At 43.9% G+C, this 19,972-nt stretch overlaps 1 protein-coding gene across 1 annotated transcript; it reads right to left on the minus strand.

The window, feature by feature from the left end:
* Positions 1–3,921: 3,921 nt before the first annotated feature.
* Positions 3,922–7,298, minus strand: LOC147457204 (uncharacterized). Its single transcript, XM_086512166.1, has 5 exons — positions 6,235–7,298; positions 5,337–5,807; positions 4,855–5,232; positions 4,716–4,783; positions 3,922–4,626 (listed from the first exon to the last, which is right to left on the minus strand). Exons 1-5 carry the CDS (start codon positions 7,144–7,146, stop codon positions 4,419–4,421), a joined length of 2,037 nt encoding a protein of 678 aa, XP_086368292.1. The 5' UTR covers positions 7,147–7,298; the 3' UTR covers positions 3,922–4,418.
* Positions 7,299–19,972: the final 12,674 nt, after the last annotated feature.

Genomic DNA, 19,972 nt, shown 5'->3' on the forward strand with positions numbered 1-19,972 from the left:
CATAGTTAAACCTGTCCAATTAGGGTACAATTAGTTCAGCTACCAAGTTTTGGGCTATGGGAGGAAAACTACATTTAAACAACTCCACCCTGCCTAATTTTCTCTCAAGGAATCTTGATCCAAAGGTACTATTTGGATCAAAAAAAGGAGATAAATAGGTTTTTGGGTAATTACAACCACTTTGAGCCAAAATAGTGGCTTTCAAGCAGATTTAGGACAAAATTATGACACTCTTAGGATCTCCTCAACCTCCTGAGTTTGCTTTACTCCAGGTCCTCTTCTTCAAGACTCTACCTCCTTTTGTTTATCTATGTTGACCAATCACTCCAGTTCCTCCTCTACCTCCTTTTGTTTATCTATGTTGACCAATCACTCCATTCCCTTGTTAGTTCCACCTCTACCTCCTTTTGTTTATCTATGTTGATCAATCACTCGATCCTAATAATGGCTTCAAAAAAAATAAAACTGATTCGTTAGTTTCAAGATCCTTTAAGCTTGCTCCCCTCCTCTTCATTGCCCTATTGCGCTAGGCAGCCAACCTCTTCTGCCACAACCTGTGTATGTCTCTTCCCTATGTGCTACATTCTATAATGTTGTGTACTTCCTCCCATGCCATCATGTTATGTTTCCCCCTCGAACACATTTTCATCTACTCAGTCTTCCTAATGGCTTCAAAAAAATCATATTCACTACTTAAATAGTCAAAGCCACTCTAAAGAGAAGAAAACATTGAATGGAAATAAGAGAAGCAGAAATCTACCAAAGTGTACTCGAACACCTCTTCTTCTATGGACACAAAAAGTCTCTTGACTTTCCACCTTCATGTGTCTTTTCATTTCCCAAGCTCACTTAATAGGTTTTATAAGATTTCTTATTTTAAAAATTAGGATTAAAAGGTATTCCTAATGGCTTCAAAAATATTTAAAGGTATTCTAGATTCAAATCTTCCTACCATAACAACAAAAACGATGTGTTAATCTATAGCACTCTACAACAAGCAATGACGAAGCACTTAGATTTGCAACAGTAGCAGTTGGACGTGAGAAGAACGGATACGCGAGAGAGAGAGAGAGAGAGAGAGAGAGAGAGAGAGAGAGAGAGAGAGAGGACACTTTAAAGAGAAGAAAACACTAAAGGGAAAATAAAAGAGAAGAGAAACACAAATGTCGACCATTTCTTTATATGGACACAAAAGGTCTTTTGACTTTCCACCTTCATCTTTCTTTTCATTTCCTAAGCTCACCCTTCACTTACGCACTTAATAAGTTTTGAGAGATTTTTTATTTTTTCGAGACTAGGGAAACCTAATCACTGGCTGCTCTATAGCAACTGACTTAAGCTTCCCTTACTACAACTCATTACCCACTCCAAGCCACCATGCAGGTCTCCAGCTTTGCCCCATTCTGTAATTGCATCAATGCACCCATTATAACCCATGTTGCCAAAGACTGACCTTGCCCCGATCCCATTTACAGACTATTGACATCTTGCTCTTAGAGCCTGCCACAAATGATGCCACTTGTACCTTGTCTTGTCCACTTCCCATTTTGACCAACCATGTCACCACTAGCTACTCTTGTAGCACCATCTACGTAGGTGGTGTCACCCTGTGCCTCTTTAGCTAGATAGCTCAATAATTGCGGTCCTTTCCAGCCCATCCCAAGGATTCTTGCCACATAATACTGTTCCGAATCGCTTCTTTTGACCCTCGACTTTCCAAATCTCACAAGTCTTTCCTTCCTCCGTCAAAGTCCACTACTTTTACAAGAAAATTATGTGTAGTTTCTAGCACCTATTTGAAAGTGTTTGCTTGCTTTTTTGTTTATTGTCATTTTTACCATTTTTGTCTCTCAATGTCTACTAGTTAAAAGCTCTCTTTCTATGTAGATCATATATTGTATTGTACATGTATCTATGGCTCTCTCTCTCTCTCTCTCTCTCTCTCTCTCTCTCTCTCTCTCTCTCTCTCTCTCTCTCTCTCTCTCTCATGAAATATCTACCCTCTTCTTTCTATCTACCGCCTCAAGTTGTACATGTACCAGTATTTAAATACTTATATCTAGGTCAGCATCCACTTCATTAAATTTTTTCCTCTGCAGCCAATGTTCTCTCTATTTACATACCTATCAATATCTTGTCAGCTACTTCCTTCTTTCTATCACCCAAGTGTGGTAGATTGGTTATGCCATTTCCCTCTTGAATAATAGGTCTTGAGTTCAACTCTCCTCGTCGCCTAGATATTTAAAGTCTCTTAGGATAGTTTCCTACGAAGTTAAAACTCTCTTCTTCTTCTTCTTCTTCTTCTTCTTCTTCTTCTTCTATCTTTCATTTCAAAAACATTGAGAAAATGTTGCAGCAAATCTATTTAGTCTACATAGCCATTGTTCTCTCTTTTATGTAACTATCCATATCTAAGGATCTTTAAAAATGTTCTTGTGTCTATATTTCATTTTCCAAGACATTTGCAAACTGTGCATTCAGCATATTTACTTGTTTATAGATATCTTATTGCTTAAAAACATGCCTTCTAATTGGCTGACCCTACATCTCTTGCTAGATATAATCAACAAACTACTTAATCACTATTTGTTGCATCCTCCTTTTCGGCCATGTAAATTTTACAACTCTTTTGAGCCTACTTATGCAATGCTAATTATCAATCTATGCATATTAAGCTTATAATCATAGTCAAAATTGACACAACTTTAAGTCTAATTTTTATTCTTTTTTTTGCGTTGTGATAGGAGAAATCTATGCCCTACTTGTGAGGAATAAGATGCACACGAGGTGCGATCCCATTCCCTTTTGTAGTCAATCCACGAAGTGCTACCAATCTTGTATCATGCACTTTCGAGCATATTGTCCTTGTTTTGTGTGATTTGTGCTTTGCTTAAGTGCAATCTTCTAACCAAGAACCCAATAATTGGTATCAAAGTAGGGCATTGCATGCAGTATTGGGCTATTTCTCTCGTCGCATATTTCATCTTTGAATAGCTCGTTGAGATGCTCTTACAGGAATAAGGCCATCTCTATTATGTGGCAAATAAAGCTTGATCTGCTGAGAAAGCACACCTCTACAGAACAGTCGAAACCACTGAGGCTTTAGGAGTCGTAAGCATCATACAAGAAAAGTGGACCTAAAACCTGTTTCGTGAGGCTTTCGCACTCCTAACCTTTCCATTCAACATCAAGGAGAATGAATCTCTCTCTCTCACACACACACACACACACACACACAAAAACAAACACACTAAATATGCTACTTGCATAGGTGAAATCATAATCCAATATTCACACGAGTAATTCAACTCTGGCATTGCATTTCAAATATCCCCTCAGCATACCGAAACTGAACGGGTGTGATGGAAAACGTGCAAATACATTACAGTAAAATGTGAGCAACCGAGAACAAGCACGGACAGAAAACTTACGTCCTGGCCACTGCATGGGACTCAGACAATAGGGCCTTTCTAACTTCGTTTCCAAAATTTCAAAGAGTTCAATGGCCGCTACGAGGCGGACAGATAACTTATGTCCTGGTCACTGCATGGGACTAAGGCAATAGGGTCTTTCTAACTCCATTTTCGAAATTGCTAAGAGTTCAATGGCCGGGTCCCAGTAGCGGCTGTGACTTCCCTTCACAGCACTTCAAGTACTAGCACCTCTAAAGCAAGATATATGTGCAGGAGCCCGGCGCCATATGAGCTCACTATGCATGCAATGTGCAGGAGCCCGGTGCCATATGAGCTCACTATGCATGCGATACTCAACAAGCTCAAAAAAAAATTAGTCTCAATCTCCATTTGTAAGCTGATTCTCATGCAACTTAAGAAAGCACCCAAAATCTTAGGCCACTTATACAAACTGGTAAATAAATTTCAGATCTTGCAAACCATTTTACACAGAATTTCAGTCCCAAAGTAGGATAATCAGATCGAATTGTCAGTATTTCCACGTAACAGTGTAGCCAAACCCACAAAAATAAAGGCCAGCATCCCAAGAACCTTTACAACCTGTTGTCAAAACAATACCACTACTGAAAGCACGTGCACGTGCACGATTGTCTTTGGCACAGGCTTCAACTCACCACTCCATCAAGGCTTTCCTAGGCTTAAGCTATCAACCGGAGGATCCTCCCAGCAGATTGTCCACCCAAACAGATTATAACATGTGGTAAATCCATTTCAAGAGGGCAAGGGTTTAAAGGCCCTCTACACAAAACGTTTCTAACATACAAACCAAATTCCCTGGCAGTGTACCCAAGCCGAGAATTCAAAAAGGAAGAAGAAGCACTCTTTGAGTGAGGGAATTAGCCGCAAAATGTACAGCATGTACAAAGTCCAGAACATCCTACAGTGAAGGGGTTTGTAGTTGGATTTCCTTGACCATCACATTGCGTGGATACCTTAACTACAAAATTACGCCACAAAAGTTGAAGGCCGCTGCCCAAAGTTGAGAACATCCAAGCCATGGCCACGCAAGAATGGACTACCATCAGGTTTAAACAGGCCTCCAGTATAAGGTAGCAAAAATGGATTGCCATTCCCAGGCAAGGCTGGCTCGCTCATCTCAAGGTCTTTGTTGCTTCTGATGTACTCATAAAACTCTGCAACCTGTTCAGCATATCTGCAAGAAAAGCGCAAACCTAAGACTATCTAACAGAGAAATAACTCTGTCAGGAGAAAACAGGGCAAAGACATTGTGAAAACTCTTACTCAGCTCTGGCTTCAAGATCCTTATTGAGATCAATTGAAGCCTCGCAATCCAGTATGAGGGCAGGGACCTGGAAGTAACAAAAATGGAAACTCAAAATATTAACTTTAAACAAGAGAGACCACTGACAAAAAACTTTACCTTTCTGATCGAAGAATGCAAATGGTCCCCTTCAAGATAGAAAACTCGATCTCTTATCCTTGGCGGCGGTAGAGACCTATGAGGGTTCGATGGCATCGGATTCAGAGCGTAAATTCCACCAGTTCTCTCAGAAGGGAAAAAACATTGCTCATGTTTTTCATGAAGCCCTCTGAGATATTCCAATGTTACACTTCGCTCCTCTGGCCTGTTTCTCAGGTGTAACCTCTGGAGACATGTGTCAGGACTGGCCCTGAGATAGATGAACCCATCAGGGACGAGACCTGGTAAAGCAGATATGAATGGATCAAACCATGATTCATAAATGCGCAGTTCTAGCTCACTCATCCACTTCGCTTCATGGACAGCTCTCACGAACACCTGTAGAAATAGCCTGAAAGAAATTAACTCTTGCCAACAAGTAAGAAAAAGCTGTTACCTACCATCCACTAAGACAGGCAATTAACTTGAGCAATATCACGTACCAGGCGATCACTGAATATACTCCTTTCCATTAGCCTCAAAGGCTTCATCCCTTTTGAAGTCTCTTGCTCTTTCATAAGCCTTGTAGCAAAAACATAATTTTGAAAGGTGTATGCATATCTTTCCGGTTCATTGTAGAATGCATCAAGAAGATTGAAGTGATCTGGACCAACATCTTTCCACTTGTCAACAGGCTCTGGAACAATCTCCACTAAGTCCCTCAACTCAATGACTTCACCTGCAATTCTTCGAAGAAACGTAGTCTTCCCGACACTTATGTTTCCTTCGACACAAATAGTTACTTTCTTCTTCTGCCCATTGCTGCTTTCCTTCCCCGCACTTGACTGTTCCTTTTGCTCCTCATCCACACAGTTTTTGACATACGAAGTTATGCTCTCAGCATGATTCTTGTGCACAATACCCACTGAGCTTTGCAAGAACTCCACCATTTTCTGGCTTTCATCATTAATGAACTACAAAAAAAAACCAGCATGGAAGTAATTACTGTCAGAATAACTAGTCCACTAAAGTATAAACAAATGCTAGAATATGTGAGCCCGTTAGGATACCCAAACCCCCCTCATTCCCCAAGAAAATTCCTCAAGCATCTCTGATTTCATCACTCAAATGGTATAATCACATAGCTATGTAGAATATCGATTCGTTCAAACCATAGCACCACAATGAGCTTGTACGCTTGATCCTACAGCATTTTGGACAATGTTTCAGTAGAGACACAGCTCCAAATGTGTAAAGTTTCTCTCTATAAACCGACTGCCAGTAAACTCCCACAAATGCATGCCCTTCACCCCCATTAACGATATAATTTCAAAGAATAACTGACAACCCTGGGGCTCCAGAGGCTGTGTGCCAAGGGAAAAAGCCAAGCATATTTGGTACCTTATCACGATATAGCTGTTTGAGCTCTGCAACTTTTCCAATACCCTTTGCTACTAGCTTCTCAAAATTTCGGGGGCCAATACCTGGCACCGCGAGGAGGTCAGGCAGCTCGTTCTGAATGTTCCTGGTAAAGGCGGTTGTTTTCCGACTCCTCTCCGTGCGGTTTCGAGCTCTGCTGACAATTGTGTCTGCACTGAGCTTTCTGCTACAACGTCCACCCAAGAGCTTTGCGTCTTCAGATATGAAACTGGAAACTAACGGAGTTGCACCCTCCTCAAAGCAGGCTTCTGGTGCATCCTCCACTAAAGGAGGAGATGATTCAACTCTGTTAACTCCGGACTTTTCTGCTTCTGTACAGCCTTCCAACCCCTCATGCAGAGACGTTGTAGGAGAGAGTAGCTTCAGCTTCTGGCTTCCTCCTTCACACGTTCCAGAAGAGGATAACACTGTCGGCTCTACGCTTTCCCTCTCACAAGCTATGGGGTAGGAAATCGGCTTGGCCTTCTCTGCGAGGACTGGAGCTGTAGTGCTGTGGGAAAAGGATGCTGTCCCGTGCAGGAAGGTCTTATGTACAGATGAGGAACCTGGATCAAAGAGTCTGCTGGAGAGGTGCTTGGAGGGGAGGGGAGGAAGGGCTGGCCTGCAGTGCGAGATAGGAGAGTAGAAGACATCGTGCATGCGGTGACTGGAACGGGGGCGCTCGACAGAAAGCTGTCGGTACATGCTGCGTAGAAGAGAAGAGGAATAAGGAGGATAAGAGAGGCGAGTGGAACCTACTTGTCGAGCTGCAGCAGAAGCTGGAAAGCAAAAGCTTCTGGAGGGAGAAAGGGAGGTGTGTCGCAGGAGGTGGACGGTAGAGGAGGAGGAGGGGTAGGAGGCCAAGAGGCCGGGGACAGAAGAATAGCTGGGCATACCGCGATAAAAGGTGAACGCCGAGAAGATTTAGGAACGCAGCCAAACTTTTACCACGCTGTACTGGCATCTCTCTTCCGCAGCCGTGCAGACGCCATAGCTGGAAGCTCGCACAAAGGGTTTAAGCATACATTTACTATTACATACTGTGTTGAAATCCAAAATTCCTCTAAAATCATAATGATGTTGGGTGTGTGCCTATGTTGCTCATGACTAAATAACACATCTCATTTACTGAGGCGTGGTGAGGGGATCCACGGCACCCAGGTGCAAGCACGAAAACCAGAGAAATCGCAGCCGCAGACGTCCCATTGAAACTAAACCAGGTCACAAATTAAACCCTTAAACCCAGGCAGTGCATGTTGGTTTACAATAAAGATTTACAAAAACGGTCAAGGATACATGTGTGTGTGGGTGAGATGGTTAGTCCATGTGTCTCAAATCCACGGGTGTGAGCTTGTGGGTCCAAAACTTTGTGGTGGGGCCCTAATTTTTTGAGCTACTTGAGTTTAGTTTCGCCCCGATTTTCATGATGCACGGGTTTAGTCCGCCTTGGACTTTCGGGGTGTCGATCCCCTTACCGTCCCTCGTTCAATGCTCCGTGCTACTTAGTGTCATGGTGTGTGTGTGTGTGTGCACGCGCGCGCTCGTACATGTGTGTGTGCACTTTTGTCGGAACTTGTCGAACACTGCGAGCGAGCCACGAATGGCTGCAAGCACACAACAAGACTATCCTAGTAAGCTCAAAGGGGCAATGGTGTGTCACTCACCGCTCAATGCTTTACCGTCATGAAGGTTTCCATGCCGCAAAGAAAAGGGAGACGCCGTCATCGATGCTGCCGCAATGCTCAATCTCTCTCTCTCTCTCTCTCTCTCTCTCTCTCTCTCTCTCTCTCTCTCACACACACACACACACACACACACACACTCGTGAGCACACGATGGAGAAGAAGGTAGATGTGGAGCAAGAGCACTTCTTTAGCATGCACCTCAAGCATGAGGATTTTAGGTCAAAATGGACCTTTTATATCAATCTGACCCATTTACACATGGTCGTCCACAGTGAACGATCATTGCAAGAAATTTGTAAAAATGAGATAAGTGATGCGCCTCTCATCGGCGATCACTTGCGCACCTATATGATCAACAGGTCCGGTCCATGACTCAAATAAAGAGATAAGGCGTCCGTCAAAGGTGATAGGATAACTGTAAATGGTTAAGATGCCCCCCTTCCTAATGTAGATTCCGTCCTCGGAAGATAGTGAGGTGAAGTCCGTTCGTTGAGGTGGAAGAGCATCTGAGATTGAATGTCGTTAGCTTTCTTCAAACACTACAAAATCAACCAAAAATAGCACAATAATTGCATTCTCATAAAACATATATAATGAAAAAGCATATACAATGAATAGGCACACGGATTGATTAGTAACAGAATATTAAACAAATTTCATAGAATCAACGCATAAGCACTTGTAAAGGTCAAAAAATAAACAAGTCTATGTTGCTAATCTAACGGTCGAGAGGTACTATAGGTCAACTATTAATACCATGGGCAGGCTTCGCAATTCTCTCTGGTCAATTACGTTGTTTAATCGCGAGAGCAAAGTATTTCATGTCCAATGGCTGACTAGAGGCTATACCTAGAAGACTTTGTAGTTAAGCCACGATAAAAGGAATTGGATATAAAATCATCGCATGAATTATTCCATTTTCTTTGACTCCCCAAAGTGTTTTTTACATTGATTCAATTTTTGGCGTGTGTGCTTATTTTGTATGCCTTGAGCTTTTTGCTTCTCAAGGAAAAGTGCCCACGTTGGGAACCTCTAGGGCTCTAGTACCATAGGCAATACATGTGAGTGAAGTACCAAATCAAGCTAGGATTTCTCTTCCAGCTTATCATTTTACAATTTTTGTACTTTTGTTTCTTTGTTTTTTTCATTGCATTTCAATTTTGTAACTTTGGGGGTTCAAATGACATTGTTACCCTCCCCACACTCATCACAATAGTAAACTCCCTTTATAATACTTGAGCTAAAGGTCAAGAGAGATTAAGCCCACTAGAAATCCCTATTACATTGCACACAATGCTTCATAATATCGGATTAAAAACATAAAGTAACCATCGACAATTAGGAAGGTGTTTCCCATGGTATTAAGAGAAGATCTCTAATGCCTATCTTGGTCAAACTAGCTTAGTCAGACTTCTTAATTCATAAGCTTAGACAAGGGACTATAACATAAAATTATATTGAATCTGATGTTTAATATTAAGCAAATGTGTTGAATATTGTGCTACCAATCACAGTTAAAGAAGACAAACATGGATGCTAAAAAAGACAAGAGGCAATGATAATGGACAAGAAACACCTGTTCGTGTTGATCGAAGAGTGAACTAGACAAAGATTGCATGAAGTTCAAAATCTCAGCTACTGCAATGCATTCCTGTACACACTAGAAAACACAAGGAATACCTCTAAGAGGTACATTGTTAACCACTGGCATCCACTTCTAATAGTCATGGGTCGGGCTTGTCGGTCCAATAGGAAAAGGGTAAGAGTGATCGTCGATGAGAGGCGCACTCTAACAGTAACATTCAAGGGTTAGTTGGCTAAGTATGGGCGCCCAAGTGTGACTGGGGTGAGCTCATATAAAGGTCACCTAAACCTAAAAATCATTTGTGCAATTGAAGTGTGCTCTTGCTTCATCTCCATCATCTTCTTCTTCATCTCCTTGTGTGGGTGTGTATGCGCGCGCATGTGTGTGTGTGCGTGTGTGTGTGTGTGTGTGTGTGTGTGTGTGTGTGTGTGTGTGTGTGTGTGTGAGAGAGAGAGAGAGAGTGTGTGCGATCAAGCATTGCGACAACGGCACGGTGGCGGTGAAGCGGTTGAGCGCGGCGCAGCGGCAGCTCCTTCTTTTCCGTGGCGAGGAATCCTCCACGAAGGCGAGCGTAGGGCGGTGAGTGACACACCCTTGTTCTCTTGAGCTTGCTAGATTAGTTTAGTTGTGTGCTTGGAGCCATTTGTGGCTCGCACACAGTGCATCGGCAAGTCCCTTGCATTGACACGTGCAACAGACGTGCACATTTTGGCGCCGCTGCCGAGGAATGCCCTGCATTAAACTCGAGTAGCACTCTATGCTACTTTGTGGTGCATTTTGAAATGTAGGAAAGGTAGAGAAGGAAGGTGTGTGTGTTGAGAAGGAGTTTGTTTTGATGCTATGTATTTGTTAATAAGGTATTGAAAGGTACTGTGTTTTTTCTATTCATAAGGTATTTTCTCTGTGATAAGGTGTTAGGATTAAGGTAGTAGATTCATAATGTTAGTTCTGTGTAAAGTACAGTAAGTAGTTTTGTTAGCTAATGAGTTGTTATAGTAGTGTGTTAATGTGTAACACTAGCTCTAGTTGTAAGTAGGTAGGTTAGAGGTGTGTGCGTTCGTGCGCAGAGCGCGGCCGCGGCCAATCTTATCCACACAAAAAAAGTAGGACCGGGATCGGGAATATCCCTCAGACCCAAGCGCAAGCCCACGCTCAGGCTCAGGCCTTAGTCCCCCTTTGAAATTACGTATTTTAGCCTCACGTGTAGGTTAAAATCGACCTTTTTGAGGACCAACGGAGCTTCGGATAATCGACAATGTGTTGTAAAGCACACCACAACCCCCTGAGCGATAGGCTCGTTTCAAGCTATCACACACTCTAATCCAAAAACCTATCATTAAAAAACATAAACAAAACGAATGAAAACGGACGCCTAAAAAAGTAAGCGGTTAACCTTCGAAGTTATTCGCCGACGCTTGTAGGGTGCCAAAGGCACATGCATCTGCGCTCTGGTCGTGTACTAGAGACCGAGCAACTAGAGACCATTTCAATTTACGCGAGTTCTTAATATCCACCTACCTTAGGTTCCGGGCCCTCGGCAGGGACCCAAGGTAGTACAAACCAAGACCCAAACATAGCGGCTAGTGACTCTTCCTTTGACTACGACGTCATGGAGGGTTTCCCAATGCCTAATCCCGATAGCTCAAGCCAAGACATGCATGCCGTGGGTCCACGGTCCGGGCCGAGCTGTTGGAATTAGGGTTGCAGAGAAACGCACACAGCTTGGAGAAGACGAAGGAAGCTCAAGGCACACAATAGAGAATGTGTTTCTTAGTATGCAATGGAAAGATAGATAGCCCTAGACTGATGGGCGTATATACAATGCTCGGGGGAAAAAACCTCCTAAAGAGGGAAAAAATGCCCCGGCGGTCCTAGTGTGTTCACACACATCACTACCACATGTATATGGTAACAAATATAACAAATCTCCCCTGGAGTGATGCGGTGAACGAGAGCTGGCACATGAGTAAAGGGAAGTGCCATGCCCTGAGGACACGATCAGTCCACAAAGGGGAGTAAGCCCAAAGCTTTGCGGAAAGCTTCAAGCTTCTAACGAGACAATGCCTTTGTGAAAAGATCTGCAAGGTTGTCCTGTGTTGGCACATAAGCCAAGCTGATCTCTCCTGCTGAGAGCCTCTCCTTGACATAGTGGTAATGCACCTCAATGTGCTTTGTGCGAGCATGAAAAACTGGGTTCCTCGCAACTGCCAATGCGCTTTGACTGTCAGTGTAGATAGTGTTGGCAATGTCCTGTCCAACACCCAAATCATCCATAAGGCGTCTGAGTCATACACACTCAACCGTAGCTGTGAAGACTGCCCTGTACTCAGCCTCACAACTCGAAGTGGCCACAGTAGGTTGCTTCTTGCTCAACCATGATATACATGAACTGCCAAGCATGAAACAAAAACCACTTGTGGACACTCACGTGTCAAAACAACCAGCCCAATCTAAGTTCGAAAAAGCATGTAAGTCTGGCGGCAATGATCCCCCCTTAGGATAAAAGAAGCCAAGATGTAAAGTGCCACTAAGGTAGCGGAAAATCCTCTTGACGGCCTTCCAATGCTTAGACCCTGGGGTATGCATAAATCTGCTGACTTGTGAGACTGCAAACTTGAATATCTGGCCTCGTGTTGCATAAATAAATGAGGCAGCCAACAGTAGTTTGGTAAAGAGTGACATCAGCAGGATCGCCAGCATCATGTAGACTCAACTTCAAACCTGTTTCCATGGGAGTGGCAATAGGTTTGCAATCCTCAAGTCCAAACTTACATAGCAATGTCTCTATGTAACTTTTCTGACACAAGGCAATTCCACCATCACACTGCTTAAACTGTATACCCAAGTAATGATGCAACAACCCCAAATCTTTCATCTTGAAAGTAGCATTCAGATCAGCCTTAAATTCAGCAATATGTCTCTCATTTGTTCCAGTGATCAGCAAATCATCGACATAAAGAACCACAATGAGAAGTACATCACCCTCACGCTTTACATACAATGTGCTTTCTATTGGACTGTTTACGAAAGCCTCGTTTAACCAAATGAGTGTCAGCTTTCTCATACCAAGCACGAGGAGATTGCTTCAACCCATACAAGGCCTTCTTACATCTACACACTTTGTCCTCTTGTCCTTTTATGACAAAACCGCGAGGCTGCGTTACATAAACTTCCTCAAATATGTCACCATTCAAGAAAGCAGTAACAATGTCTGATTGATGTACATCCCAACCAAAATGAGTTGCCAATGCACATAGAAAACGCACAGTAGTCATACGACAAGTGGGAGCAAAAGTCTCTTCATAATCTATGCCTTTTTGTTGTGCATAACCCTTTGCAACAAGTCGAGCCTTATGGCGATCGATCTCACCATCCGGCTTGCGTTTCAACTTGTAAACCCACTTTGTACCAATGGCCTTTTTGCCAGGAGGCAAATCACATAAAGTCCATGTGTCATTTTTATAAATGCATCATATTGTGATTGCATGGCAGCCATCCAATTTTCTGAATTATGTGCTTCATCAAAAGACAGAGGCTCCTCAACATCATGTAAGCTCGACACAGCCAAATCATAACAATCTGATGCATAAGATGCATGGCGAGAGCCTGAATGAGTACGACTAGACAAAGGTGCATCCAATTTACTGTCACGCAAAGTGTGCACCAGCCATTTTGGCATACCTCTAGCCTGCTCATTCTCAGTCGTTTCCTCATCAAGTACATCATGTACATCTACATCTATAACATTTTCAAAAACCCCCATAGGCTGTACATTTGCCTCATTGGAACTTACATTCGTATTTCCACCACTGAAAAGAGGCAACAAAGTGTCATAAATGTCTTGTGAGCTTACATTACTGTCTCTAGTACATGACAACAAGGGCTGAACAAAATCTTCCACAAACACTACATCCAGTGAAACCAGAATACGTTTTGTTTGCGGATGATACAACCTGTAACCTTTGATTTTAGCACTATAACCAACAAAAATACATTTGACAGCCTTATCATCCAATTTTCTGCGCTGTGTTTGTGGCACCAAAGCATATGCCAAACAGCCAAAAACACGCATACGCTCAATAGAGGGCTTTCTATCATGCCATGCTTCACATGGAGTAATAGATTGCAAAGCTTTCGTAGGACACCTGTTTAGTACATAAGTGGCACACATAATGGCCTCAAGCCAAAAAGAATGCGGTAAAGCTTGACTTTTGACCATACATCGTGCCATTTCTGTAAGTGACCTGTTTTTCCTCTCTACAACACCATTTTGCTGAGGTGTATAAGGCACTGTACATTGGTGTTTTATCCCACGACTAGCCAAAAATGCATTTAATTCATGAGACATATACTCCCCCCTCGATCGAAACGGAGGGTGCCCATAGTACATTTCGAGACATTATCAGCCATAGCCAGAAGTGTTTGAAGCACATAAAAACTTTGGACTTCGCTTTAAGCGGAAATACCCATGCATGCCTGGAGTAATCATCAATGAAAGTCACGAAGTACAAGTAATTGCCCAAGGACGGAGTTTGCATGGGCCCACAAACATCACTATGCACAAGCTGCAACCTGCATGTGGCCCTACCTGAACCATCCTTTGGAAACTTAGAACACTGCATCTTACCCAAGATATAGCCTTCACAAACATGTTTGACAGGTGCTTCAAGAGGTGGCAAAGAAGCAACCATATCAAATTTCTGCAAACGCAACAAACTGGAAAAATTCAGATGACCAAAACGTGCATGCCAAAGTTTTGCATCTGAAATAGCCCTTGAATCTGCAACTGCATTTGCAAAATTTTGTGCGCACTTGTCATACAAAGTGAGCTTATACAGCCCACGGCACAAAAGGCCAGATGCAACAATTTCATCACCAAAACTGAGATCTTGAACTGTACATCTGTCATCCACAAAATTTGACTACAAGTCCAAGTCTAGCAAGTGCGGATACAGACAAGAGATTCTTCTTGATCCCAGGTACATAAAGTGCATCAACAAGTGTGAAAGAACTGCCATTTGCAGCAATAAGCACAATCTTTCCAACTCCCTGAACCGGATAAGAGGCATTGTTGGCACAAGTGACTGAATTCCCATGAGGGACAGACTCGAGAGAGGTGAACAATTCACGATGTGAGGTAATGTGCTTTGTAGCACCACTGCCGAAATACCGCACATGTGAATCTGCAGCAACTGACAAGCATGCATCATGGACAACAGGATTGTAAGTGCACTCTGCGGGGGACGGTTATGGAGCGAGCTTTTTCTTTTTCCATCCCACCACCACTACCTCCCATTGCTTCCCCTTAGCACCCATTGCCACCACCAACTTAGCCCACCACTGGTGGTTAGTGGTGCTAACTTACTACCACTATATGTGCCGCCCCTAATCCTACAACCATAGCCTATTACCGCCCCTCCCTCCAATGACGTAGCCAAGAATCTCCTCCTCCTCCTTGTGTGTGTGTGTGTGTGTATCAGCCCCTACCCTCCCCCCCCCCCCTCTTTCTCTCTCTCTCAGTTGGCCCCTTCCCTTCTTTCTCTCCCCCCTCCCCCTCTCATGATCCCTCTAACCCATCCCCTTACTGTCCCCTCTTTTCTCTCTCTCTCTCTCTCTCTCTCTCTCTCTCTCTCTCTCACACACACACACACACACACACACACACACACACACACACATCCGCCCCTCCCCTCTCGCTTCTCTCTCCATCCCTCATCTTTATCTCCCCATACCATCCCCCTCCTCTCTCTCTCTCTCTCTCTCTCTCTCTCTCTCTCTCTCTCTCGTGTGTGTGTGTGTGTGTGTGCACGCACCACTAATAGAAAGAGGAAAATGGTATAACCTTTCTATCATCCAAGTGTGGTAGATTGGTTATCTCATTTCCCTCTTGAATAACAGGTCTTGAGTTTAACTCTCGTATCTTTGAGGTCTCTTGGGATAGTTTCCTACGATGTTAAAATCCTCTTCTTTTCGGGTGTGTGTGTGTGTGTGTGTGTGTGCGTGTTAATAAAAAGAGGAAAACAATATAACCTTTCTATTAGCCAAGTGTGGTCGATTGGTTATGTCATTTCCCTCTTGAATAACAAATCTTCAATTCAACTCCCGTTGTTGAGGTCTCTTGGGATAGTTTCCTACGATGTTTAAATCCTCTTCTTCTTCTTCTACTCCTTTTCCTCCCTCCATATCTTCCCTCTCTCTCTCTCTCTCTCTCTCTCTCTCTCTCTCTGTGACATGGATAGATTACCCCCTTTCTATGTGACTGGACACACCCTCCTTGTCTCTCACACGGATCGAGATCACTCAGCTTATCAGAGAGGACTTGATTCAGTTAAACACTAGGAGGACATGGATACATCCTATGGTTGTGCATGGCACAAAGAGGGCTTTCTACATAGAGCATCTCCTTGAGCTTACAGAGGATGGTTTTGTGACCAGACTCGCCTGATTGAACACTCATCTATCCCATGGATTCCGATGTGTTATTGGATAGATGCACACATCATCAGATTAGTTAGAGAATGAAGCTCGCAAATTTAGAGGAGTACCATCAGAGGCTAGGGTTGAGAGAGAGCGAGGTGTGGCATAGAGAGAGAGAGAGAGAGAGAGAGAGTGGGGGGGGTGGGGGTAGAAATTGTGAGGGGAGGGGGGTGGATACCTTCTTCTTCTTTTTTTAAAAAGAGGGAAAGAGGTGGAGGAAGGGTGTGCTTTAGGAAAAAAAGGAAATGGGAAAGAGTGGGAGGAATGGGGTGCTTTAGGAAAAAAAGGAAAAAAAAAACAAGAACAAGCCCAAGCATTAGCTATATGGTAATTGCTTGGGCTTGTTTTTTTTTTCGATTTTTTTCTAAAGCACCCTCTTCCCCCTCACTCTTTCCCTCTTTTAAAGAAAAAAAAAAGGCATTCCCCCCTCTCCCCTCTCTCCCTCTCACAATTTCTACTACCCCCCCCCCCCATCTCTCTCTCTCTCTCTCTCTCTCTCTCACATCTTGATCTCTCTCAACCCTAACCTCTTATGGTACTCTCTAAATCTTCTAGCCGCAATCTCTAAATGATGTGATGATGTGTGCATTGTTTGAATAACACACGTAATCCATGGGATAGATGAGTGTTCATGTAGGCACGTATGATCACAAAACCATCCTCTGTAAGCTCAAGGAGATGCTCTCTGTAGCCATCTTCGTGCCAAGCACACGCATAGGCTGTATCCATGTCCTCCTAGTGTCTAATTGAATCAAGTCATGTCTAATGAGCTACGTGATCTCGATTTGTGTGAGAGACAAGGAGGGTGCGTCCAGTGTATAATTGGAAAGGGAGTAATCTATCCATGTCAAAGGGGGGGGGGGGGAGAGGTGGCGGCAGGTAGAGAGAGGGGCGGAATACAGGGGGAGAGAGGGGTGGACACACACACACACAAAGGGTGAGGGGAGGTGGGGGCGCAGAGAGAGAGAGAGAGAGAAGGGGGGGGGGGGCATGAGTATAGAATGATATGAAAAGAGAGAGGAAGAAGGGAGTGGCGGACCTTGTGGAAGGGAGGCGGGTTGCTGGAGGACAAGATGGAGGAAGGGAAGGCAGTTATAGGAGTAGATGGGGAGAGGAGGTGGAGGATGTTGGAGGAGGAGGTTGAGGAGGAGGAGCAAGGGAAGAGGAGGAAGCACATGGGCGGCGAGAGGAGGAAGGCGAGGTAGGGACGGCAGTCCTTTATAATAATAATAAAAAAGCTCGCTCGAAGACCTAACTCCACTTTGCGCTAAAAACCCATTCTGCATCAACATCAGCATTACAGTCTCCTTTCACAGAAGACTCAACAATGGCTGCATTTGTAGTGGAACCAGCATTTGCAGTGGAACCACCCTCTTTCTTCTTAGCCTCTTTGGCCTTCAACTTAGGACACGACTTGATCAAGCGATCATTAGCTTTACAATAATGGCAACGCATCTTCTTTTTGCCCTTATCACCAGAATTGCCAGACGAAGTGCTGCCAACAGAAGCATTGGGAACATAAGTTTTGCCACTCACAGCAAAAACGTAAGAAGTGGCTGCGTTGCTGTTACCACCCTTTCTTTGAGAAGCAATAAAAGCCTGTTCAACTGCACGTTGTCTAGTCTTGTTTTTTCTAGAAAGTGACTCTTGCAACAGCAATGTGCATAATGCATCAAACTTGACAACTTCTGGATTTCCTTGGGTCATAAGTCTCCAAGTACTAGCAAAAGTCCGGTAAGAATGTGGTAAGGCATCAAGAATAGTCTGCACAAGGGAGCTGTCTGAAATGACTTCACGTGTAGAAATAAGTTGCTCATTGATATCCTTGACACTAGCAAGGAAAGTATCCATATCATCTTCCTCATGCATAATCTTTGACTCCAACTCTTTACGCAGCAAAGCAATTTTAGCCTCATTGCAGCTCGCATAAAGACCTGCTAGAATATCCCAAGCCTGTTTTGCAGATTTTGTTGAACGGATGTGAGGAACAATGGTGCGCTTCACGAACAACGCAATCAATGCATGAGCCTGCGCATCCTTTACATCCCAACGATCTTGTTCTACCGTAGGCAAAACAACTCTAACAGCAGCAATCCTTGCAGCAGGACCTGCAACATCCTCAACATCGCCTACATCCTCAAAACCAGGACGTACATCAATGCCCTGCACAATATTCCAGACGCCCTTTGACACAAGAACGTGTTGCATCATATAAGCCCACATAGGGTAATTGTCCCCATCCAACCTGTCCCCAGTAGCAAACATCTTGAAGACATCTGTGTTGTTGTCAACCATGGTAAATGTTGCACCTGATGTGAAAACTGCTCGAAAATAGGAGAAATGGAGCGGGAACAACACGTGCTATATAGCACAAACCGTAGAAGACTATAAGGCACTTGTTGTTATGCAAAAAATGGCACTGACAGAAATTTTGCACAAAATGACGAAATAGCCTGTGCAGGCCTGCCTGTAGTGGAAACGAAGGCCGAAATGAGTCCGAATAAAAAATCTGAGCACACTAAGCTCTACGAGCACTCTGAAATATTTGTCGACCTGCGAATGCTCGCCAAACCTCACTGTAATCGAAGAAAGTGAGCAGGCGTGTGTTGGAGCAGCTGGCGAATAAGCCCGGGAAGACGTAACCTGCTCTGATACCAATTGTTGGAATTAAGGTTGCAGAGAAACGCACACAGCTTGGAGAAGATGAAGGAAGCTCAAGGCACACAATAGAGAGTGTGTTACTTAGTACGCAATGGAAAGATAGATAGCCCTAGAGCGATGTGCATATATATAATGCTCGGGGGGAAAAACCTCATAAAGAGGGAAAAAATGCCCCGGCGGTCCTAGTGTGTTCACACACATCACTACCACACGTATATGGTAACAAATATAACACGAGCGTGCTTAGCCGCTTGAAGGAAACCTTTAGTAGAGCCACTCGCTCCTACCATGGAGCTAACGATGTAAATGAGGGGGGTGGGGAAGTAAATTCGCCAGTCATGACCAATGTAGACCCTATGCTCTTAGAGAGTTTGCAGTGAATACTCCATTCACTGCACCCCCTGACTCTTCAGAGCTATTTCCCTCCGAGGTTATATTACCTGATGGTAGAAGCCTTGCCGAAGTGCAAGAGGTTGAGCGATATATCATTGCGGCTAGGGAAAAGGAAATTGAGAGCTTACAGAAGGCGGAGCAACGAAGAGAGTTAAAAGCGAAAGCTTCTATGTCAATATCCTTGCTAGGAGAGCAATTGAGTGCTCCTGACTTAGCAACCGCTAAGGTTCAAGCCATAGAGATCCACATTGCATCTAGTTCAAAGGACACCCCTAGCACCTCAAGCCTAGATGGAGCGTTGTTAAATGAGAACTGGGAGTACGAACTACAAACGGAAACTCTAACCGACCTATACACAGGTCAACCTATCACGTGGGCTGGTTTGATTTCCTACAATCCACAACAGGTGCTACCAGTGTGGAGGATCAACAACAAAGAGTTTGTGCGGTCATCCATAGGGTTATTGAGCTAGAGAGACAGAACAAGGGGATCCATATGCCTTCAACGGGTCTCATGAGATTCTTGGATACAGGGAAGGCTAAACAACCAACCTTATCGCAAATGGAGACTCCCTCGGTAAGTCCGATGGATCCCCCATATGTTGTTCGCCAGGGGTCTCAGTGCAATCTGAGCCCACAAGTGGTAGCTTTACTTTTCCAAGTCTAGCTCATCTTTCCCTTGATGACACCACGGCTACCATGCCTACCCCAATGATGGGCATGCCAAGAAACACTCCATGGACCTCATTCGCTAGTAAAGCACCACTACATGGTAGCTCAATGCCTGCAGCAGTACCTACAATCTGTATTGCCTCATCATGTACCCTACCCTCCCATCGTTCACTACTTGCTACCACAACACCCAAGCGCTTATTTCCATGGGACCATACCAGCTAACATTAGCATGTCACATCGGACAT

Source organism: Adiantum capillus-veneris, chromosome 5, assembly GCF_014529385.1.
Source record: "Adiantum capillus-veneris isolate H3 chromosome 5, ASM1452938v2, whole genome shotgun sequence".
In the NCBI taxonomy this organism is placed as follows: Eukaryota; Viridiplantae; Streptophyta; class Polypodiopsida; order Polypodiales; family Pteridaceae; genus Adiantum; species Adiantum capillus-veneris.